General features: G+C 35.3%; 2 protein-coding genes across 2 annotated transcripts; both read right to left on the bottom strand.

Moving 5' to 3' along the window:
* Nucleotides 1-487: 487 nt before the first annotated feature.
* On the bottom strand, nt 488-1,574 carry tut (tumorous testis). Its single transcript, XM_067791566.1, has 3 exons — nt 1,274-1,574; nt 1,043-1,215; nt 488-976 (listed from the first exon to the last, which is right to left on the bottom strand). Exons 1-3 carry the CDS (start codon nt 1,475-1,477, stop codon nt 571-573), a joined length of 783 nt encoding a protein of 260 aa, XP_067647667.1. The 5' UTR covers nt 1,478-1,574; the 3' UTR covers nt 488-570.
* A 7,501-nt stretch (nt 1,575-9,075) lies between these two features.
* On the bottom strand, nt 9,076-11,047 carry LOC137252292 (uncharacterized). Its single transcript, XM_067787796.1, has one exon. The coding sequence runs from the start codon at nt 10,797-10,799 to the stop codon at nt 9,156-9,158; it is 1,644 nt and encodes a 547-aa protein (XP_067643897.1). The 5' UTR covers nt 10,800-11,047; the 3' UTR covers nt 9,076-9,155.
* Between the last annotated feature and the right edge of the window lie 14,099 nt (nt 11,048-25,146).

Raw genomic sequence — 25,146 nt, 5'->3', positions numbered from 1 at the left:
TTCCGTCAAATTAAAAAATTATATATTCGCGCAGAAAATCTATCTGCATAACATGCGTGTGTGTGCACGCATCTGGACAACAATCAAAAGAAAACTTGAAACTATTTTGAACGAAATAAAATGTTTAACTTTCGCTTTCGGATTCTAAATCAGAGGTCAAATGCGTATTTTCATAAAAATTTGGTGGTTGTAAAACATTACCAACATATTTTTTCCGCCTCCGGGTTAGTGTTACCGAGGTCAAAAAGCGACTTTTCAGAACCCCGCCGATATTTTGGACACGCAGTAGCAGATGATCACTGTGCTAAGCGCAGCTCTTTTCATTTTCATAAAGTAAAATCAGATTCAATGTAACACTCGTAGCCACATTTGTTATGCAAGCTTCTTGGCGGTTACGGCTCTACTTTTTTTAATAAAATTCCACAAGTCACAGTTATGTAGATAACTCAATTCATTCACTGGTATATACAATTTAATTTACCATTAAATAACGGGTGTAATTCTTACAAGATTCCTATACGGTATATGGCACTTTAAAAACTTCAAATTGTGTTTATCGGCAATATGTCTTTAGTATTCAGAGTAAGAGTTATTAGTGGCAATTGGAATCTTTGTACCATACTCGTTTACACTGTCCTGATGATGTGTATATTGTGCTGCTGATTGAGGTTGGGCTTCCTCATTACTGGTATCCCATACCACTATGGCATTTCTTCCAAATTTGGATATGGTGCGCAAAAGCTCACGCCGTGCATGCACTGCCTCCTCATTGCATTTAAAAATAATCTGATATTCAAAATATCCTGGGAAAAGTTCACGACCAATCAGCTTATCGAACGTAATCAATTGACGTAGGGTTTCATAAACACTTTGAGGAGACATGCGATATGTTTTCTTGAGCAAGAGCTTCGAAGAGTTACGAGATTGACGGACCCGAATCATAGGAAGTGAGTGTTGCCGAAAAAGAACTGGTAAGCTACGTACGAAATTCAAATATTGATTATGTAATTAATAAAGTAGATACATGATGAACTAATTGTACCGTATAATAGCCAATTGCATGAGAGAAGGATTTAGATATTGAAGATATGCAAATCCTCGTGAGTCTCCTGAAAAGTTAACTTTATACCTCAGTATATAGAGCTCGCCAAGAATTGCAGCAATCTCTGCAATAGCTTCAGCTCGTATCTCCGGGGGTATACCACTGAGAAAAATCTAAAATAACCAATAAATAAATAAACAAATATGTGGTATGAACTTTGTCCCTGAATACCTCGCCTGCGCATGCGTTTAGGTTCTCCTGTAAAGCAACTGGTATGCGTGTCAAACTTTTAAGATACTTTGTACCATTTTCTTGATATGATTCGTACTGTGTTGATGGGAATTCAAATGGAGAACGCGAATATTGTATTAATGTCTGCTCACGATGTAATATTGTATTTGGCCGTTGCGATTGTGCACTGGAATTGATTTCCATTTTTGTTACTTAAAAATTTCAAGAATTGGTATAGTTTCAGCTGATTCCGAATAATCACAGATTGCTCTTCTTTTTTCTAGGAATTCATGTAGATATTTATTTCGCTATCCGAAGTTTGCGTTGGCGTCAAAAATTCCAGGAATTGATAGAAAAATTTTCGCGTTGATGCCTATACATACATCCATACATACATAAATGCGTACATATCTATTGATATATAGGCAGCCAAGTCCTTGTACATAGGTACATCCATAGCAAAATGCCTTCGTATGTATATGCATGTAAATATATGTATATCAAATCATAAATATAATTTTATACGCATTAGGGATGTATCGGATGTCAAGTTTTTACAAAAGTGGTTTATTATACTCAGCTGAGCAGAGCTCACAGAGTATAGTAACTTTGTTCGCATAACGGTAATCCGTAACGGCATAAACTAATCGAGATAGATATAGACTTCTATATATCAAAATGATCTGGGCGAAAAAAGAAATTCATTTAGCCTTGTCCGTCCGTCCGTTCGTCCGTCCGTAAACACGAAAACTTGAGTAAATTTTGAGGTATCTTGATGAAATTTGGTATGTGGGTTCCTGGGCGCTCATCTCTGATCGCTATTTAAAATGAACGAAATCGGACTACAACCACGCCCACATTTTTCGATATCAAAAATTTCGAAAAACCGAGAAAGTGTGATAATTCATTACAAAAGACGGCTAAAGCGATGAAACTTGAAAGGTGGGTTTACCTTATGACGCAAAATAGATAACTAGTAAAATTTTGGACAATGGGCGTGGCACCGCCCACTTTTAAAAGAATGTAATTTAAAAGTTTTGCAAGCTGTAATTTGCCAGTCGTTGAGGATATCATGATTGAATTTGGTACGCACGTTACCCCTATTACTATGTGTGCTAAATAAAAATTAGCAAAATCGGATAACGAACACGCCCACTTTAAAAAAAAAAGTCAAATTTTAACAAAAAATGTAATATCTTTACAGTATATAAGTAAATTATGTCAAGATTCAACTCCAGTAATGATATGGTGCAACAATATACAAACATGAAAGAAAATTTCAAAATGGGCGTAGCTCCGCCCTTTTTCATTTAATTCGTCTAGAATACTTTTAATGCCATAAGTCGAACAAGAAAAACCAATCCTTGTGAAATTTGGTAGGGGCATAGATTCTATGACAATAACTGTTTTCTGTGAAAATGGGCGAAATCGGTTGAAGCCGCTCTCAGTTTTTTTGCACAGTCGACCGTCTGTCCTTCCGCTAGCCCGTTAACACGATAACTTGAGCAAAAATCGATATATATTTACTAAACTTATTTCAATTACTTATCTGAGCGGACTTTATCTTCGTGTAAAAAATGGCCGAAATCTGACTATGACCACGTCCACTTTTTCGATATCGAAAATTACGAAAAATGAAAAAATTGCCATAATTATATAGCAAATATGAAAAAAGGGATGAAACATGGTAATTGGATTGATTTATTGACGCAAAATATAACTTTAGAAAAAAATTTGTAAAATGGGTGTGACACCTACCATATTAAGTAGGAGAAACTGAAAAAGCTCTGCAGGGCGAAATCAAAAGCCCTTGGAAGCTTGCAAGGAATACTGTTCGTGGTATTATATATATAAATAAATTAGCGGTACCCGACAGATGATGTTCTGGGTCACCCTGGTCCACATTTTGGTCGATATCTCGAAAACGCCTTCACATATACAACTAAGGGCCACTCCCATTTAAAACCTTCATTAATACCTTTAATTTGATACCCATATCGTACAAACACATTCTAGAGTCACCCCTAGTCCACCTTTACGACGATATCTCGAAAAGGCGTCCACCTATAGAACTAAGGCCCACTTCCTTTTAAAATACTCATTAACACCTTTCATTTGATACCCATATCGTACAAACACATTCTAGAGTCACCCCTAGTCCACCTTTATGGCGATATCTCGAAAAGGCGTCCACCTATAGAACTAAGGCCCACTTCCTTTTAAAATACTGATTAACACCTTTTATTTGATACCCATATCGTACAAACACATTCTAGAGTCACCCCTGGTCCACCTTTATGGCGATATCCCGAAATGGCGTCCACCTATACAACTACCCCCACTCCCTTTTAAAACCCTCATTAATACCTTCCATTTGAAACCCATGTCATACAAACACATTCCAGGGTTACCCTAGATTCATTTTGCTAAATGGTGATTTTCCTTTATTTTGTCTCCAAAGCTCTCAGCTGAGTATGTAATGTTCGGTTACACCCGAACTTAGCCTTCCTTAGTTGGTTTTAATAAGAGCTGTGCCGTAATGAATATACTGGGTACTTACTTTTTACTGATACTTGGTAATGTCATTTGTTTGAATTCCTAATCAATTACTTTCAATTCCTATCAATTATTTACTTCCATACATATACATACATACATATATGTTTAACGAAAAGAGAACAGATTTTGGGTAACGGAATTTTGTTGATTTTAAGATACAGAATTGAAAAAAAAAAACAGTTTAGTCTCTTACAATAATTACTTTGTCTTCTAAAATGATTTTCACGTTATTTTCCATATTTAAAAATACAAAACTTTATTGAGTTAACAACCCGACTTTGCTGCTTTATATGGAAATACATCTATATTGGGCGAGATTAAGAGAAGGCGAGAGGTGCACATGACCGACGAAGTGGGGAATGGTGTGGGTCCAAGCGCGGGGCTGTAAGGTGTCGAAGATTATGTGTAGATCTTACAACCTTAGAATAACAAAGTTGTTTCTATTATTAAAAAGAGGACTGTAGACTCATGACGGTGATAGCAGATGTAGGAAGTGTGGGTTAGGCAGGAAACGATCGAGCACGTTTTGTGCTCGTGCCCTGCGCTTGCCAGGCTAAGACTCCAGCTATTAGGAGAGATACAGCTGCCAAATCTAGAGCAGCAAGAGGCATAGGTCCTAGAAAAGTTTCTGGTATTTGCCAAGAGAATGGAGATATTTTATAACACAGGTCCTGGTTTTTGATAGGGTGTTTCAGTTTGATCGGTAAATAAACTCCTGGTGACACTACGAACTCATTCGGTCTATGTCAGGTGCTTATGGACGGGCCAGTTCAACCTAACCTAAACTAGCATACATTTTAAATCAGAATAAAGGCCTTATTCAGAATGGCAAGTTACATTTTAACTTATACTTTTACAATTTTGACAAATTTTAAATTTAACTTTGAGTTAAAAAGTTTTCCAAGCGGGCCTAAGGAATTAAAAAAATATCACTTTTATTGCAAATAACATAAGCCCAGAGGTATTGGACAATAAATGTGTCTATTGTGAAACATGACATTGTTATTATTTAACAAAAGAAAATAAAGAAAAAAATAAACGATCGGGTTTTTTTATACTTGGCAATGTTCTACATAGTAATTATCATGAAAAAGTAAGGAAGGCTAAGTTCGGGGGTAACCGAATATTACATACTCAGCTGAGAGTTTTGAAGACAAAATAAGAGAAAATCACCATGTAGGAAAATGAACCTAGGGAAACCCTGGAATGTGTTTGTATGATATTGGTATCAAATAGAAGGTAATAAAAAGTATTTTAAAAGACAGTGGGGCTTATTTCTATAGGTGGACGCCTTTTCGAGATATCGCTATAAAGGTGGACCAGGGGTAACTCTATAATGTGTTTGTACGATATGGGTATCAAATTCAAGGTATTAATGAGGGTTTTAAAAGGGAGTGGACCTTAGTTGTATATTTTTTTTTTTGTGGATTTGTCTGTATTCATTCGAATACAGCTGGTTGGTTAAGATGTTTGTGATATCACCTTATACACCATGTAACAAGATTTTTGTAGAGTTGTTTATGTTGCCAAAAAACCAACAGTGGATGTTTTGGAGTGGATTTACATTGAATTTTTCTTTTTAATAATATTTTTATATCTACTCTAATTTCTTCATTTCGATATTAATTATAATTTATATTCTATGATTACATTACATTTAGATGTTTGTTTATATATATCTACATTGTGTATTTGTATTTTATATTTTAATGTATGTAAAGCGAGAAAAGAAAATCTGTGATTTTATTCTAAATCTAATAATTCAAAAATTTTTATGTGTTGGTTATTAAACACACCTTATAACTTTTTAGAAAGCTGTGCCTCACATATAAATTTAACAAGTTCTTCATATATTTTTATACTTTTTGAGTTAAGTAGTTCTAATAATGATGTGGAATTTTTAAAAATATTGTACTTGTTTCGCAGCGTGTCAAACTTAGTGCATTCAAATATAAGATGCTCTGGCGTTTCTATGGAGGTGCAAAATGAACATACTTCAGACACATCATGCCTGAAGCTGCTTAAATATTGTTTGGAGTACGTGTGTCCTGTAATGAGTCTATTAATAAGCTTAATTTCATATGGGTCCATATGAATTTGCTTATTATTGTACCAGGGGTTCTGATCCGTGTCTGAACATATTGTTGCAAAATAAGTACCTTTGGAGATACTTATTGTTTGAAATTCGTGGTTCCATTCATTTGTTAAAATCTTTTTTATTTTTATTAGAGCTTCTTGAGGTGCGAGAGCAGTATCTATTGCTGCCCCTCTTGTAGCAGCTTCTTTGGCAGCAATATCCGCCTTTTCATTAAACAAAATTCCAACATGGCTGGGCGTCCAAATGATTTGGATTTCATCCAGGTCTGAGCTATTCAATTTATTATGAATCTCTGCAACTATGAAATTATTTGTTGTTTTCTTTTTTAGTGCATTTATTGAGGATAGGCTGTCTGTGAAGATGGCCAATTTCTTACATTTTTCCATTGCTGCAATTTTTATCGCTTGTTTGATGGCTGTCAGTTCCCCAAAGGTAGATGAGTATTTATCATCAAGCCTGTATAAGTATGATAAATTTTTGTATATATCATGTATGCTGCAGCCTGTGCTGCTTTCTGTTACCGAAGCATCCGTTGCAAGAATAAAAAAGCCTTTGTTATGTAAGTCTGTCTTTATTTCATTGTACATAGCTTTAAGTTGTTCTTTAGAATACTGATTTTTTGAGTTGTCCAGGTTCGTGCCTAATAGGTGTAGAGTACAGTGTCTACGGAATGTGATGTTTGTGTCTATTTTGTCAAAGATATTTTTAAACTTATTGTATATGTAGCTGTAACTAGAGTTTATTTCCGGGTTGTTTTGGAGTTGAGATATAAGTGAGTCATTAATAAACCATTGTTTGGTTAGCTCCTTTGCTGTCAACCATTTAGCTCTTGTTAATGGCGGTAGTTCTCCTGCCAATGCATATCTACTATGAATTGGAGTACTTGGAGGTACTCCTAAGCATCTCCTTATAGTTTCATTAGAGATTATTTGAAGTTTTGAATTGTAACCTTTAGACGCATTTGCAAAGGTAGTACAACCATACTCAGTCTTTGTTCTCACAAAGGCTTTGTAGAAGTTTAAACTATATTTTGGACTTAGTCCTGCCTTAATTGTAGTTAGCTTTGATATAAGGTTTACTGCTTTCTGCACTTCTTTTTTGATTTTGTTAACATGATCTTTTATAGTGGATCTAAAATTCATAACTCTACCTAATATTTTTATTTCATCTGCCTGTACAATTGGAGTATTCTGTATATTAAGATTGAAAGATTGTTTTTTACCAGATGTCATGTACATGAATTTTGTTTTTGAGAAATTAAATGATAGTTTAAGTGAATTACATATGTCCTGAAAATTAATGATTTTGTTTTGTAGTGTATTAAGTGCTCTTTCTTTGATATTGTCATGACATATTATTACAAAATCATCTGCATATTGATATAGTTGCGTAGACTCATCGCTGATAGTATGTAGATATCTAGTGTATAAGTTAAATAAAATTGGTGACAGACAGCTGCCTTGAGGCAGTCCATTATTTATTTCTATCGACTCTTTTCCTAAGATATAATACCTTCTTGAAAAGAAGTTATGAATCCACATTGTTACAGTAGGATTGGTGTGTATTTCAATTAACATAGATTTTAGAGCTGTTAGGTCTACACAGTTGTACGCATTATTAAGATCTAATACGCATACAAATACATGCCTTTTCTTTCTTTTCCGATCAGCAATATAATGTGTTATTTCATTTATGCACATTACTGAAGATCTATTTTTTCTGTATGCATAGCTTTTGGTTGGTATCACTTTATTTGTGTCCAAATGTTGTACCAGGATTTCTTTCACTAACATGTTCACAGTCTTTGCAATGACAGAGATTAAGGCTATTGGTCTATAGTTTGTAATATCGTCCGAATTTTTGTTTGGTTTTAGAATAGGTACTATTTTTATTCTCCTCCAACTGTCTTTGACATTATTATTGTTTAGATGATTCTCTAGCATTTGAGCTAGTGCTTTTTTAGCTTCCACTGGCAATTTTTTCAGCATCTCATATGTTATCCGGTCAAGTCCTCCAGCTGTCGATCTTTTGTTGATAAGAATCTCATCAAATTTTTCTTGTGTGAAATTAATATAGTCATCATTATCAATTTGTCTAATGACTAAGTTGTTGTCTGTAAGATTAGTGACTTGTTCTTTTAGGAAATTTAGGTAGGGAGTATTGTTTTCTTCCGGCCAGCTACATTTTGCAAAGCTGGCATTTCCCTTCACATTGTGTACAAATTTCCACGCATTTTTACTATGAGGATCTCGATTGAGTTCTTCAATTCTGTTTTTATAGCTTTGGCTTTTTGCCTTTTTTACAGCCTTTTTCCATTTTACTTTTTCCTCTAGTGCATCATTTATATCTTCAATTCTTCCTGTTAGTCTTGCTTTTTTGGTTTTTGCAATAAGAACTCGATAATTTTTTTCCATCTGTTCATCCCACCATGCCTTTGGGGTGTGTTTGAAATTGTTCAGATGGATTGTAGCCTTTTTGATTGCGTTTTTAATAGAGTTTTCTATATTTGAAGAACAGTTGGCATTAGATATTTTTGTTAGTTCAGCACTAAGTTTGTTTTTGGCAATAAAGTGAATAGGCTGTTTTCTTATATCTTCAACTTCAACTATAATAGGGTGATGGCGACTTCCTCCTATGAAGGATTGGCTGCAAGTCCAAAGAACATTTTGTCTGAGATTAGAGAAACTCAAGTCCAAGACTGAGCCAGTGTTTGAGTCAATATTGTGTGTTATAGTGCCATCATTATGACACATAAAATTGTATAATTGAACCGTGCTTTCCAAAATTTTTCCTTTCATCGTTGTTATTGTATCACCCCATGTCAGAGATCTAGCATTAAAATCACCCAGGATAACTACATTAGAGTGTGTGGATAATTTGTCAAAAAGCTTGGTTACTTCCTGTTGAAAAATGTTACAGTTTAAATTTGGTGGGAAATATGCTGTGCATACAGTTAAATTGGTTTGTAGACTAGTGGTCTTCATCATAAGGATGTCATACGATGTAGAATATTTAATTCTTTTAAAAAGAATATTTTTCCTGCAGCCTATGGCTACCCCTCCGTAACCATCAGGCCGAGTTTTTTTAATAAGATTAAAATCTATTAGTTTGTGATTATTAGTGTTAATGTTATGTGAAAATATTTCTTGTAGTGCTACTATATCAATGTTATATTTTTGGATGAAAAAGTCAATGTAATTTTTATTGGATTTCAAGCTTTGACAGTTATATTGTAGAATACGCATTATCATTTAGTATGTAATTTTCTGTGCTGATTGACGCTAGTCTCTCATTTGCATTTTTTTTGTACAGATTATTTAACAATTTTACAATAGGTTCTTCAGAGTTTATTTGAAATTTTTGACACAAGAGTGTCACTAGTTTTTCAATTTCTGATACTTTAAACCATTCATTTGAGGCAAATGATGGATTGTGTTTCAGAGCATCTTTTGCAACCATATTTCTTTCCCTTGCTCTGTTATTATTTTCTGGCATTTCTACCACCTTGCTATATTTAATTTTCGTAAATTTCCTGTTTATTATATTGTCTCTGTTGACAGTTTTAGGTTTCTGTGTTGGAAGATTTGGGAATTGTTCTTCATCAAGCAAATCGAAACGATTTGTATAGTTATTCAGTTGCTTGTATGTGTCATAGGCCTCCCTTCTGGAGAGTTTTTTTATAGTCATGATTTCTGTAATGTTTTTTTCCTGAGTCCACTTTTGGCATTTGTCTTGATTCAGTGAAACATGTCCATTTTGACCACACAGAATACACTTGTTGTTCCCTGTTACACATTTTGATTCACAACCTGTTTCATTTCCACAAAGTATACATCTGTTTTTTGATTTGCATGTTTTTTTGGTGTGTCCAAGTCTTCCACAGTTGTAGCATTGTCTTACTTTGGGTATGAAGTGGTGGACTTTCATGTCTACAAAGAAAATCTTTACTGACTCAGGTATTTCTACTCCTGCAAAACTTATTTTGACTGTGAATGTTGGTATGAAATTGTCTTTGTTGTCTATGTCTCTTCTAAGAATTCGTGTTACAGACGTAACTTTTACATCTGAAATTATGTTTTCCATAATTTCTTTGTCGGAGAAGTCTTGAGGAACTTGTTTTATAACACCATAGGTTTCCACCATGCTTTTTGGTATGAAAACTCTGATATTATTGTCTTTTAGTTGTTTATTGTCAATTGTGTTATTGGCATCTATACGTGTATTAAAGAAGACTTTGTATAAGGAACGTCCAATTGCCCTTACTGTCTTGATTCCTGGTATGTTAAATTTTCTTATTTTATCTATTAGGAAAAGGCCATTCTTGATGGACGTGTTGTTGAAATTTTCACTTTGACTCGTATCAAAAAATACACAAAATTCACCGTTGTGGTTTTTGTCATATTTTATTACTTCAATGTCAGTTAAATTGTTAGTTTTTTCGTCACATTTGGGTAGTATTTCTGAAGATTCATTGGTAATGTCCTTTGCAGGCTGTATCATCAACGTTTTGTTGCTGATATCAGTACTCATCCTTTCAGGTACAGTTTGATCAGGTTTATTTTTGTCAGATAACTGATTGTGTTGTGTCTCTTTTTGCACATCACTTTTAGAGGGGCTCATGTCTTTTATTTCAATCTTTTCTAAAAATTTTTTATACGTACCTCTAGGTACAAGCATACCCTGCATTGGAATCTGCAGCGCAGCCATGTTTGGGGTATCTTTTTGTAAATTTTTTTGATTTTTCGAATTGTTCTCTTTATATGGATGCATTTCATGGGCCGCAGCATTATTTTTTTTCTTTTTCTTAGAACCGCTATGTGTCCCTACATCTTCACTATCGGCGTGCGTAGACGCCGAAGCGTCCGCCATTTTGTTTCTATTTTTGAACGCACTAAGCTTTAATTGTAACTTACCGCCTTGTGTTATAAAGAAAATTTTTGGCAAAGCTTTATTTATATAAAATGATTTTCTTCTCTTTCCTGTTGTGTTTTATTCACTTATATTCACTTATATCTACTCTATTTTCTTTAATAAGGACAATTTAAATATTAATTGTTCAAACTTAGATTTTTTTTTTAAATAAATTTATCCACTCCTGTATAAATTCGCAGCTTCCACTTCAGCAGTTGGTTCAAGTGTGCCTTAGTTGTATATGTGAAAGCGCTTTCGAGATATCGGACCAGGGTGACCCAGAACATCATCTGTCGGGTACCGTTAATTTATATATATATATGTAATACCACGAACAGTATTCCTGTCATGATTCCAAGGGCTTTGGATTTGGCCCTGCTGAACTTTTTCATTTTCTTCTACTTAATATGGTATGGGTTGGTGTCGAAATTCTTTTCGAACAAAATTCGGAAAACAAATTCTGCTTTTTAAAAATTCTGCTTTTTTAAGTCAGATTTTTAAAATTCTGAATTATAAAATTCTATAAACAATGTTAAAGAGGACATGTCATTACTATGAAAAAGTGCGCACCTTTTCAAAGTAATGACATGTCCTCTTTAACATTGTTTACATTCTATTTCAAACAGTATTTTGTTTACATTATTTCTTGAAACAGCATTATATATGTTGGTAGTTATACATATCTACATAGTTATGCGGTAGTTATAAATATTATCTTTTAAAGACAATTCTTGCCTTAGTGGTGAAATTACACCTTTCTTAAACGGTTCTTTGTTATGTGCTCAATAGTAATCGAAAAAACATGGTTTATTACTATATTTACAAAAATGTAACAAATTAGCATTTTAAAATCTAATAAAAACAAAGACATGTTAAGTGTTGATGGTTATTCCTATTATTTAGAGAAAATAAATAACAATGCTTCATATAATTTGTCTTGTTAAAAGAGAATCCAGTTTCAGTGTAAATCGCGGATAGATAGAAATATTCCCCTGAGTTTTGGTCAGTACATGACCACACCTCATCGGAAACGGAAACCTTTCCTAGAACCCAAAACAGTGTCGAAGCGTGGCATCGAAGTTTAAAACCTACTTGTTGGAAGAAGCAATTCAAAGTTTTACAATCTTGTTTTAAATTTGCAAAGGGAATTTATTTACGCTAAATCGCAAATATCCAGAAGAGAAAATGGAGAAATAATAAGAAAAAAGATATGTAATTAAAAAAAAACAAACAAATTCGAAGAACTATTAGAAAAAGAATTGAATTAAGTCAGACGAATTTTTGAAACGAATTGCATAAAATATGATAATTTACTAAACCAAAATATTGCTAATATATATGTACATAGAACATTTATATGGATTACAAGTTTTGTTTGTTGAATCTAAATGCACTGGTTATAACTTTTTCGCTTTATATAACGGGTTTTTAAGTTAGTTAAAACGCATTTCAAAAGCTCAGTTTTAAGCCAGAGGTGCATATTTTATTTGCCCCAAAGACCGAATTTAGTAAGAAAGCAATACAGAATTTTGAAAAGCAGAATTTCGAAAAGTAAGAATTAATAAAAGCAGAATTTTGTTCGAGCAGAATTTTTCAATTTTCCGGAATTTTGGGGAGTCGAATTTTGTAATGCAGAAAAGTGACACGCTCCCATATGGTATATGTCACACCCATTTTACAAAGTTTTTTCTAAAGTTGTATTTTGCGTAAAAAAACCAATCCAATCACCATGTTTCATCCCTTTTTCGTTTTGGTATGTAATTATGGCATTTTTTTAATTTTTCGAAATTTTCGATATCGAAAAAATGGGCGTGGTCATAGTCGGATTTCGCCCATATTTAATATCAAGATAAAGTGAGTTCAGATAAGTACGTGAACTAAGTTTAGTAAAGATATATCGGTTTTTGGTCAAGTTATCGTGTTAACGGCCGAGCGAAAGGACAGACGGTCGACTGTGTATAAAAACTGGACGTGGCTTCAACCGAATTCGCCCATTTTCACAGAAAACAGTAATAGTCATAGAAGCTATGCGCTTACCAAATTTCACAAGGATTGGTAAATTTTTGTTCGAATTATGGCATTAAAAGTATTCTAGACAAATTAAATGAAAAAGGGCGGAGCCACGCCCATTTTGAAATTCTCTTTTATTTTTGCATTTTGTTTCACCATATCATTACTGGAGTTGAATGTTGACATAATTTACCTTTATACTGTAAAGATATTAAATTTTTTGTTAAAATTTGACTTTTTTTTTTTAAGTGGGCGTGTTCGTTATCCGATTTTGCTAATTTTTATTTAGCACACATATAGTAATAGGAGTAAAGTTCCTGCCAAATTTCATCGTGATATCTTTAACGACTGCCAAATTACAGCTTGCAAAACTTTTAAATTACCTTCTTTTAAAAGTGGACGAACATGGCTAAATTAATTTCTTTTTTCGCCCAGATCATTTTGATTCATAGAAGTGTATATCTATCTCGATTAGTTTATGCCGTTACAGGGTACCGTTATGCGAACAAAATTAATATACTCTGTGAGCTCTGCTCAGCTGAGTATAATAAGGTTTTATTCTGACAAATATTTTAAAATAATTCTGTGGCTTCCCGGCGTAACCGAAAAGACACTTAAAGCTGTTTTGAATTATCGGAAGAACCACAATCTGGTGTAAGGACTTATGGTATAGAATAACTCTTCCTCTTGGCAAATACTAGAAGTTTCCTAGGACTGTCTCTTCAGAGATATGAGCACTTTGTTAGTCTAGTATCGTAGGCTTTGCAAATGATCTTAGAAATGTCTTAACGTCTATCGTGGATTCAGCGTTGCAGCCTCCTTTGCCAACTCATCGGCCTTTTCGTTACCTTCTATCCATTTATGTGTGTGATATTATTGCCATAATCGCCGCCTGACGATAAATATATATATATATATATATATATATATATATATTGACGCGATTGCAGCTTAAGCGAGCTTCCTCCAGAATTTCTGTTGCTTTCTTCATGGCTATAATTTCCGCCTGAAAGACGCTGCAGCAATCTGACAGTCTGTAGGATCTACTTATTTCCGGATGATGTTGTATTAACGCCGGATACAGATTCGGTACGTTCTGGTAACAAAGCACCATAAAGGTACTAGCCCAACCATCTCGGGAACAATATGACCACATTAAACCTTCTAGGCCATACCGCCCCATCCCCCCAACCCCCTAGTGCGATGAGGAAGTTGGGGTCGCAAGAGCCTCGCCTGCTAAAAATGTGTATGAGACATTCATGTTTGTAACAGGATTCCCCTCGCGTATGTGAGGTTGATAATTGGGTTGCGGAAGCTTTGAAGGTATAAAGCTTTGTATTGTGCTTATCAACCCCTTGAGTTACCCAATACATGTGTTTATTTCTGGATCGGCACAGTAAACAGCTCTTTCATTAATTTGTAACCATGGGTATACACGTTTATAGTATGTTCTGCCATTTCTGCACCATGGCCCCAGCCCTCCGGCTCAATTGTGGCCCAGGCCTAATTTGAACCTGAAGGGCGGAACCATATATTCCGTTTGCCTGGTATTAGGTGGCGTTATACTGCTATGGCCATACGACCTGCACTCAAGCTGCCCTGAGGCCTAAGGCCTTGTTGCAATTGCTAACGCTATGTTTTTGGCCATTAAGTCTGCAGGGGGGATGTGTAGAATGGCATGAAATACTGCTGCTGTCGGGGTGGTTTTTTGGGCTCCCGATATGCTAATCACTGGTACTCTGCATACCCCCTCGAGTTTTTGGTATACGTACTGTTTTGTGTGGCTGTCCGCCAAACGAGAACCCCATTGTAAAGTATGGGTTTGACAATTGTCGTAAATACCCAATGAGAATGTTTGGATGATAGGTCCCACGTTCATCCTCTTGCATGCATACAGTGCCGCGGAGACTTTCTTCGCTCTCTCTTCCACATGAAGTTTACAAGACAACTTACTATCTAGTATAGATAACTCCTAGATGCCTTGTGCTATATTTTTCTTGTAGGATTACCCCTCCAAGCTTAGGCTTAGTCCAATTAGGCACTTTATATTTTCTTGTAACAGACTACAGATGACCAGGCATGTACATCTCGAAGTGCCTGATCCATCCGAGAGCTGATTGTTGTTAGGCATCTGCCGCTTGTGATGACTGAAATGTCATCTGTATATGCCGTAAATTTGACCGGTCCTCTGCCGTACCGTTCAAGCAATTGGTTTAAAACCAGCGTTCACAGCATTGGTGGTAAAATCCCACTCTGTGGCGTTCTTCTGTTTACAGATTTTGTTGTCTCGCGTAAGCCCCATTGCGATGTGATCATTCTGCAGCTTAACATGGAGCCGATCCACTTTGTTAAAGCTGGACGAACTTCAATCGAGTTGAAGCTGTCCACAAATGCTCTGTTCGACACATTGTTGAAAGCTCCGGAAATGTCCAGAAAAACACCAAGGCGTATTCCTGGTGTTCTAGGGCTTTCTCTATATTCATGATCACCCTATGCAATGCAGCACGACCGACTTGCCTTATGTGTAAGCATTTTGTGCTGAAGGGAATAATGATTCATCAATGTTTCACTTAATGTAGACATCTCACTTCTGATAGAGCTAGCAAAGATTGCGGACGGTTTTTTCTGTGCTAAAAAATTTTGCTGATTTTATATACAAAAATTATTTTCTAATAAAGTGTGTAATCAAGGTTTTAATTACAACAGTGTGTGGTAAGCGGAAAATATTTTTCCAGGTATGTTGCATTGTGCATTTCATCTTGGAAATATAATTTTTTGCAAATAAAGTGAAGCGTGTCTTAAATGGTGGAGGTGAAGCCATGGCGTAAAATTTTGTGAAAAAGGTGGTACACCTAAAGAGGTGCCACCAAATATAGGCAGAAAGCGGAAAAAAGATGCAGAAGTAGATTTTAATAGACAAAAAAATTCAAATTTTTCAATTTTTGATAAAGAAATGTCAAAAAATACTTTTACAGATCCTTCAATCAGAGAAACGGTGTTTTTCCCAGCAAATCACAAAGGCAAAGCAAGCGTTCTCTTTGACACATCCAAAGCTGAAAACATACAAATCAAAAAAATGCAAAATGGCCTATTTTTATGGCGCAAAATTGAAAAATTGAACTTAGAAGGAATTTCAAATATTAAAGCAATTGGTTTAACGCTATATAGAATAACATTTGAAAATGCATATTTTGCAAACAAATGCATAAATAATGATAGCATCAAATCTATTAATATAAATACTTTTATTCCTAAAAGCTACATAGAGTCCTATGGTGTAATTAAAAGCATTCCACTAGACTATTCTGATGATGAAATCAGAAAAGGCTTGGTGTCGGATGTACAAATTACATCAATTCAAAGATTTTTTAGAAAGAGTAGGGAAAGTGATACCAGGGTTCCGACCTGATCGGTTAGGTTTCTCTGGAACCACCATCGCAAAAAACGTTATGCTAGACTACACCATTCTTGAAGTTCACTACTTTTTCCCTATGGTGAGACAATGCTACAAATGTGGCGGATTGAGCCATACTCAAAAAGCATGTAAATCAGAACGTAGATGTCTGAAATGCGGCAAAAAAGAAGTATGTGTTAGCAACTGTACAAAATGTATCCTTTGCGGGGATTCTTCGCATATTGCTTTTGAAAGAAAAAATTGCCCCGTTTGGGAAAATGAAAATCATATTGTCAAACAAATGATTTTAAAAAATCAAACTAGAAGAGAAACTTTAAGTGAACTCAAAGCGGAATCTACTAACAGATTTGAGCTTCTTAGTGAGGATCATTTTCCTCCACTTGCCTCTCAAAATGAATCTTTCAAAAACAATCAAAATGAAATTAACAAAATTTTAACGCCATTTTCATATGCCAGAATTACTAAACGGCAAAGTCCAAAAGCGACAATTACGGAAAAAGCCCCACAAACTAAGTTAGTACGTCCGAAAAAAACTCAAAATAATGGAGTAGCTTTTAGCCAGCCTAATCTCCACCTAGTTTCTGAAATAGAAAAAATTACCACTGAAATTACTAAATTTGCTAGGGATGCCTTCGGCCAAATAGACTTCCCAGCAGGTGTAAACGCTTTTGTGTTTTTCTTGGATAGATTAAAACAAAAATTTTATAATTTATTTAATAATTTGGGGAAAATTTTAAACAACGTGACATCAGGACGGACAAGGCGACAGCTGTTTCGATTATACCTTGTAAACCTCTTCAAAGCCTTTTCTCCCGGGAGTGGGAGTCGAACCCGCACTCCTACGATAGTTGAAAATGGGTATAAACGCATTCAGCTACGTCATGCCTTAGTTGTTGTAAAGTTTTTCCCAATTGCCTTCTTTCGCATACATATATTATCTTCCACACATCACATAATTTGTATGTAGTTATGTGTTGAAGTTATGCCTGTTTGTAAGGCGGTTTTCAGAGAAACTTGGTATTTGTTGTTGTTTTTGTTCTATTTATAGAACTACAACGAATTAACCAAATGTTTTCTACTTACATGAGTTAACCGTGTATTGCCCGTATCGCTTTAAATGTATGAAAACATTTATTTCAAGCAATTTTTAATTTTATAATTTAGTAGCAGACCAGGCAGACGTTGTTCTGCCCTAAATTTGGTCTTTCTGCATACATTTTAATAAGCTTTTTCCGTCTAACTCTCCCTCGCCCCTCTACACTTTTTCCTAATATTTGTATTCACTCCTCCCTCCGTATTTTTCGCTTCATCTATCTCCATCTTCGTCTCATTCTATCTCTTTCTCAGTCTCCTTCTCCTTCTCTCTTTTCTCTTCTCTCAAGTTTTTCTCATTTTTCTTCATATCTTATTGCCAGTCCCAGAGGGTGGTATGTATTTTGTTCCAGTCCCATTCCGAGTCTGAGTCCCAGTCCCACTCCGAGTCTCAGTCTCAGTCCCAGTCCTAATCCCAGTCCCAGTCCGTCTCTGGTCTACTTCCCGGAAAAAAGCATCGGAAATACTAATATAGACAAATTTATATACCAAATTCAGGAAAATCGAATAGGACGTATGTAAATAGATATGTAGGTATTATTAATTCATGTCCTTATTTCGGCTTTGCATGCATATTGATCAGTTTTGCCAGGTTGATGCGACTAAATCGAATATCACAATGAAAATTACTTAAAAGCTCTCAGCAACAGCTTTCATTTGATATCCAAAATACACACACATTCTAGGGGTGCCCGGTTCCACGTTTTGGCCTATATCTCGAGACCCTAGTCACCAATAGGTATGAAAACTACCCTGTACTAAAGCACTCATCAACAGCTTTCATTTGATATCTATATTGTATAAACACATTCTAGGGGTGCCCGGGTCCACGTTCTGGCCTATATATCGAGACCCTAGTCACCGATAGGTATGAAAACTACCTTGTACTAAAGCACTCATCAACATCTTTCATTTGATATCCATATTGTATAAACACATTCTAGGGGTGCCCGGGTCCACGTTTTGGCCTATATCTCGGGACCCTAGTCACCAATAGGTATGAAAACTACCCTGTACTAAAGCACTCATCAGCAGCTTTCATTTGATATCCATATTGTATAAACACATTCTAGGGGCGCCCGGTCCACTTTTTGTCCTATTTCTCGAGACGCTAGTCACCAATGTGTATCCTGGTCCACTTCCCGGAAGAAAAATTATCCGACATTTTATTCTAGATATAACGCTACCTACATACCAAATTTCAGGTAAATCGAGCCATATATACGACAGTTTAGAATAAATCGGTCCCTGGTCCACTTCCCGAAAAAAAAACTTTTCACAAACACTCTCCGGGTTTCTATTAAGTTATCCTAAAAATTTCATGGCAATCTTTCTATCCGTTCTCGAGTTATGGAGTGACAATCAAAATGTACACTTCTTTTTATATATATAGATTTAATAATTTGGGAAAAATTTTTTAAACAACGTGACATCAGGACGGACAAGGCGACAGCTGTTTCGATTATACCTTGTAAACCTCTTCAAAGCCTTTTCTCCCGGGAGTGGGAGTCGAACCCGCACTCCTACGATAGTTGAAAATGGTTATAAATGCATTCAACTACGTCATGCCTTAGTTGTTGTAAAGTTTTTCCCAATTGCCTACTATTCGCATATATTATCTTCCACACATCACATAATTTTATGTAGTTATGTGTTTCAGTTATGCCTGTTTGTAAGACGGTTTTCAGAGAAACTAGGTAGTTGTTGTTGTTTTTGTTCTATTTATAGAACTACAACGAATTAACCAAATGTTGTCTACTTATATGAGTTAACCGGGGATTGCCCGTATCGCTTTAAATGTATGAAAACATTTATTTCAATGTATATATATGCGAATAGAAGGCAATTGGGAAAAACTTTACAACTAAGGCATGACGTAGCTGAATGCGTTTATAACCATTTTCAACTATCGTAGGAGTGCGGGTTCGACTCCCACTCCCGGGAGAAAAGGCTTTGAAGAGGTTTACAAGGTATAATCGAAACAGCTGTCGCCTTGTCCGTCCTGATGTCACGTTGTTTAAAATTTTTCCCAAATTATTAAATAAATTATAAAATTAAAAATTGCTTGAAATAAATGTTTTCATACATTTAAAGTGATATGGGCAATCCCCGGTTAACTCATATAAGTAGACAAAATTTGGTTAAATCGTTGTAGTTCTATAAATAGAATAAAAAAAACAACAAATACCAAGTTTCTCTGAAAACCGCCTTACAAACAGGCATAACTTCAACACATAACTGCATACAAATTATGCGATGTGTGGAAGATAATATATGCGAATAGAAGGCAATTGGGAAAAACTTTACAACAACTAAGGCAAGACGTAGTTGAATGCGTTTATAACCATTTTCAACTATCGTAGGAGAGCGGGTTCGACTCCCACTCCCGGGAGAAAAGGCTTTGAAGAGGTTTACAAGGTATAATCGAAACAGCTGTCGCCTTGTCTGTCCTGATGTCCCGTTGTTTAAAAATTTTCCCAAATTATTAAATAAATTATAATATTAAAAATTGCTTGAAATAAATGTTTTCATACATTTAAAGCGATACGGGCAATCCCCGGTTAACTCATATAAGTAGACAGCATTTGGTTAATTCGTTGTAGTTCTATAAATAGAACAAAAACAACAACAAATACCAAGTTTCTCTGAAAACCGCCTTACAAACAGGCATAACTTCAACACATAACTACATACTAATTATGTGATGTGTGGAAGATAATATAGGCGAATAGAAGGCAATTGGGAAAAGCTTTACAACAATTAAGGCATGACGTAGCTGAATGCGTTTATAACCATTTTCAACTATCGTAGGAGTGCGGGTGACTCCCACTCCCGGGAGAAAAGGCTTTGAAGAGGTTTAATAGAAACAGCTGTCGCCTTGTCCGTCCTGATGTCACGTTGTTTAAAATTTTTCCCAAATTATTAAATAAATTATAAAATTAAAAATTGCTTGAAATAAATGTTTTCATACATTTAAAGCGATACGGGCAATCCCCGGTTAACTCATATAAAAATTTTATATTCTAGAAAATGTTGAGTCAGAAAACATAAGTGAAGAATTTTTATTAAATCAAACTTCAATCATGGTCTAAAAACAAAAATAATAGTGATTTCTTAAATTCAAAAAAATTTGAAATAGCGTGTCTATGCAATTTGCGCTGTTACAATCACATGATCCTTATTTGCAAAAAACATAATAACATTAGGAAAAAGTACAATGCACTAAAAAACTACCACAATTGCACTAACATTTTAAAAGAAAGTGACTTTGCATCATTCAAGAAGCAAATTTAGAATTATAAAAAAAAAAATAAAAATTTATATCTCAAGGCTGATACATATATACATCGTTTTGTATATATGTACATATATGTATAACTTAGTTTTATATATATTTAAATTCATACATAACTATATGTATTTTTGATTTAATTGATTACAAACTTTTGTAATATACAAATTTACTCTCTAACGATTTCGTTCTAGTCTAGCAACAGAAGAGGCCAACGCAGCAATTGCTATTATTTTTGTTTTTTATTTTTATCGATATTTGTTTAAAATTATCGTTATTTGTTTAAAATATTCATTTTTGTCTGCTCATTGTACATCAGAAGTTTTGGCTCTTTTAGCCTTTTGTTTAAATACATGTTGTATCGTCATACTGTTTAAATACAACTTATGTAATGCCCACCTGGGCAATCGTTTAAACCGCATTTAACAACGTTTGGAACTATCATCAATCAAAACCAAGACGACAAATCAAACACCTAAAGAAGCCATCTCAACATCAAACAACATAAACAGATACATTTTGAATGGCCAACATCATTCATTACTGTCTTTATAATGCTCTTTGAGCAATCGTTTTAAAACTCAACAATCTGCTTGAAACTTTTGTCAACAGTCCAAACAACCAACCACACCCAACATAAAGAAAACACATCAATTATAAAAACTGAACATCAGGCAACTCATAATGTTTTGATTACCCTGACCATATGAGTGGACTGCTCGGCCATACAAATTGAAAACCAAAAAAAAAAAAAAAAATTGTGTAGGTCTTTCGAGTGTAGACGACTAGCTTTTCCCGCTTTCGGTATAAAGACTACTCGAGCCATTCTACCCGGCGATTTGAGCTTGTCGAAAGTTTTTATTGCCTATTCCGTTTCTGTATTTGTCACCAATCCTTGTACCTCTCGCTTCGTATTAGAATTGTAGACGTAGTTATATAACTCTTCCGCATCACCTCCTGATGAGAAGTGTGTGTTAAGTAGTACCTCAAGGGACTCTTCGCTACTGTGTGACTTTTCCCCGTCGTCCTTTTTTATCAGTCCGTGGACTGCATCTCCCTTAGATAGGATTTTTTTCACCGTTTCGTTGGAGCATTCTATCGACACAGAAATTCTTCCATGAAACCCGCTTTGGCCTGTTGGTTTCTTGTTTATAGATCCTCAACAGATATCTGTACATCTCCCAGCACTCCTCGCTTTCTGCAACTTTTGCCAGCTGAAAAATCTCTTTTACCTGCCCTATTAGAAGACTTCTTACTCCACCATGGTGGCTTTGCTTTCCCTATGAATCTTCCCAGAGGACAAGCTTTGTTGTAGGCAGTTGTCAGCGCCGTTGATAAGAAGTTGTTGCACTTCTCCAACTCCTTACGGTGGTAACCTATTAGGCTGCCCCTGTCTTCCAGATACATATTTGTGAAATATGTACCAGTCCGCTGCCCTAGGGTTTCTTAAGGCTTTCCCCTTCTCTACCCTGTTAAGGGGACTCTGAAGCTGATATAAGCATGGTCTGGAAGGATGGCCTCTCTAGGAACCTCTATTCATACCCCGATATATCCTGCTCAGAGCTCAATGTGATATCAAGCGCACTGCTTGACGTAGGAACAACATATGTAGACGCGCTATCCCTGTTGGCCACCTGTAGACTACTCTGTAGAATATAACGGAAAAGAGACTCACCTCTATCATTAAACGTCCCTTCCCCACACGCTGTGATTTGCATTCGCATTCGCGCCTATGACAAGCCGTCCTCTGCACCCTTCTTGATCCACCGGCCTTTTGAAATCCTCTGGTGGGGCTTCCAATAATGGGCCATGTAGCGGGATGACAGGATAAAGGACGGTTCTTTCTTCCCCTCTATTGCGGCCACAGCTAGGTCTTAGTTGCCGAAGTTAGATAGCATACATGAGTATAGGTGTTTCCTAACCATGACTGCAGCTTTAACCCTGCTTTCTCTCTTGTGTAATAAACTTTGAGTCCGCGAGCCATGAGTTCAGAAAACTTTCCTCCAGATGATAGCCATGGCTCCTGTATCATGCGCCACATCACACGAACGCTCCTTAAGAGTCAGGAGGAGCTCGCTCGATGCCGCTTTACTGTATGAACCAATAAACAGATCACGCATTAAAAAATAAGAGAGAAAATAAATTATAGCTACACCCAGAGAAAAAAGCATGAAATTCTAAATATTTTCACTTAGATTTAACTATTTTTAGCAATGGTTTTGCATTAAATTATAATTTCGTCAGTCTAACTATGTATGCACTTTAAATATCTTTTGACCATGAACATTGTGTTTTCAAGGATGAAAATACTTGAACCAAATTAGACAACATATTTGACTTAAAGTGTTCTCATATTTAACCCAAGTATAATTCTGCCATTATTAAATATTTACGTATTAGTTTTAGGTATTTTCATACTATTTTAGCAGAATAAATATGTATTTTTTTCATTTAAGGTGTTTGGTATTGAAACTTGCAGCTTCTCATATTTAAATAAAGCAAAGTTAAAATGAATAGGAACGTATTTAATTTTCCAAGACGGTTTTTCTCTGGGTGTAGCCGTGAAATAAATTTTCTCGCCGTGACGTCACGCGACGATATGTTTCATTGCTCCGGCAGTATTCAGACTTCATTCATTCATTTGTTAATCATTTTCTTAATGCTATGTACATATTTTAAATTTCCATATTGTATTCAACACTATAACATAGCTTAAGAAATTATAGATGGCATTTATTATTTTAAGAATTAAAATAGTACTAATGCTATTTTCAATAATGATATACTATTTTTGTGTGGGGTGAACATTAAATATTTTTATAAAACCTTAAAGTTACTAATACACTAAAAAATTTATTAAAAAGAACTTCAGGTAAAATAATTTTTATAATATTTTAATTTTTTATAATATAGCCCTCAGCAGCGATTCCAGTTCAAAATGATTATGTCCAAGCAGATACAGTTTAACTGTTTTTTGAAAGAAGTTAAAATTTCTAGAATTAAATTAAATTTTCTAATAACCTGTACAGTATTAGGAAGGGAGTTGAAGAATTTGCGCGACGTGTAGATATAAAAGCTTATAAAATGTGACGTTCTAGAATACGGAATTTGTACAGTTGGAAGTATATTCCTACGTAAGTTATAGACTTCTGAGGGAAAGCTCTCCAAGTAACCTGAACGAATAAAGAAAATACTCAAGACTTTATATAAATACAAATGACGGCACGGTATTATATCTAGTCTTATAAAAAGCGGCATAGAGTGAGATCTATAGTTTGCACTACAGATACGTCTAATAATTCCCTTTGGAATCGTTACAACTGGTGACAGTTTATTTGCCGAAGCGCTACACCAGCAGCTGATACCATATTGAAGTTTAGATTGGAATATGCCGTAGTAAACAGTAAAGTAAAGTAGATACAGTGCAACACTTTTTGAGACGATAGTACTGCATAGTAGTATAGGGAAAGTACTGTTTCAATGTATGGATGTGCGCAGACCAATTCGCACGATTGTCAATTATTATACCAAGATATTTAAAATTCTCAACAACATCAATTCTGAAACAGTTGTCACTTTATTGAATATTGCAATCGAAAGAACTTATCGCATCATTCTGAGTGTACACCATATAAATAAATAAATAAATGTAAGGCGCGATAACTTCCGAAGAGATATAATTTTCTTCTAATTGAAAAACCTTATTTCTAAAATTTTGATGTTGCTTTGCCCGGGGTGTGAACCCAGGGCATACGGTGTGGTAGGCGGAGCACGCTACCATCACACCACGGTGGCCGCCGTATGGTGTAAGTTAAAACGAAGGCATCCTTCTGCATGAAATATAATATCACAGCTAGGTAGTTCTTTGGCACCATGGCTAAAATACATAAGTTTCGTTTTATTACTAACAAGTAGTTTGTGTGAAGCAAACCAAGCTCTCAGCAAATGCAAATCAAAGTTAATGTCACATATTAATTCCAGTTCACTAGTTGTACTGTACGTAATGGCCAAATCATCTGCAAACGCAGTGGTTTTGCCCATAAATGGCAGGGAAAATATTGTTTGATGTATATTAGGAACAATATTGGACCAAGAACAGAACCCTGGGGGTACTCCCAGATTTACAAACAGTGGGCTACTGTAATTGCTATCTACTTTTACACTTTGTATTCTGTTAGAAAGATCGGATTTAAACCAGTTATGAATAAAGTCTCGGAAGCCTGCATGGTGTATTTTATCTAAGAGAATATCTCTATCGACCATGTCAAAGGCTTTTGTTAAATCAACAAATAGGCCGGCGCAGTTTCTTTTACCGTCTAAAGCTCTGTAAATATTTGTGCAGAAATTCAGCAGAGCGTCTTCTGTTGATAAACCGGAACGAAATCCAAACTGCACAGGACTGAAAAAGTTTGAAATGTCTAGAAAATTAAAAATCCTTTTCTTGACTGCTTTTTCAAATACTTTTGATAAAGCTGATAGTAGCGACATAGGTTTAT

Source organism: Eurosta solidaginis, chromosome 5 (genome assembly GCF_040869045.1).
Source record: "Eurosta solidaginis isolate ZX-2024a chromosome 5, ASM4086904v1, whole genome shotgun sequence".
Lineage (NCBI taxonomy): Eukaryota > Metazoa > Arthropoda > Insecta > Diptera > Tephritidae > Eurosta > Eurosta solidaginis.
The sequence above is the reverse complement of the archived record's forward strand: the minus strand, read 5'-3'. Positions and strand labels throughout refer to the sequence as shown.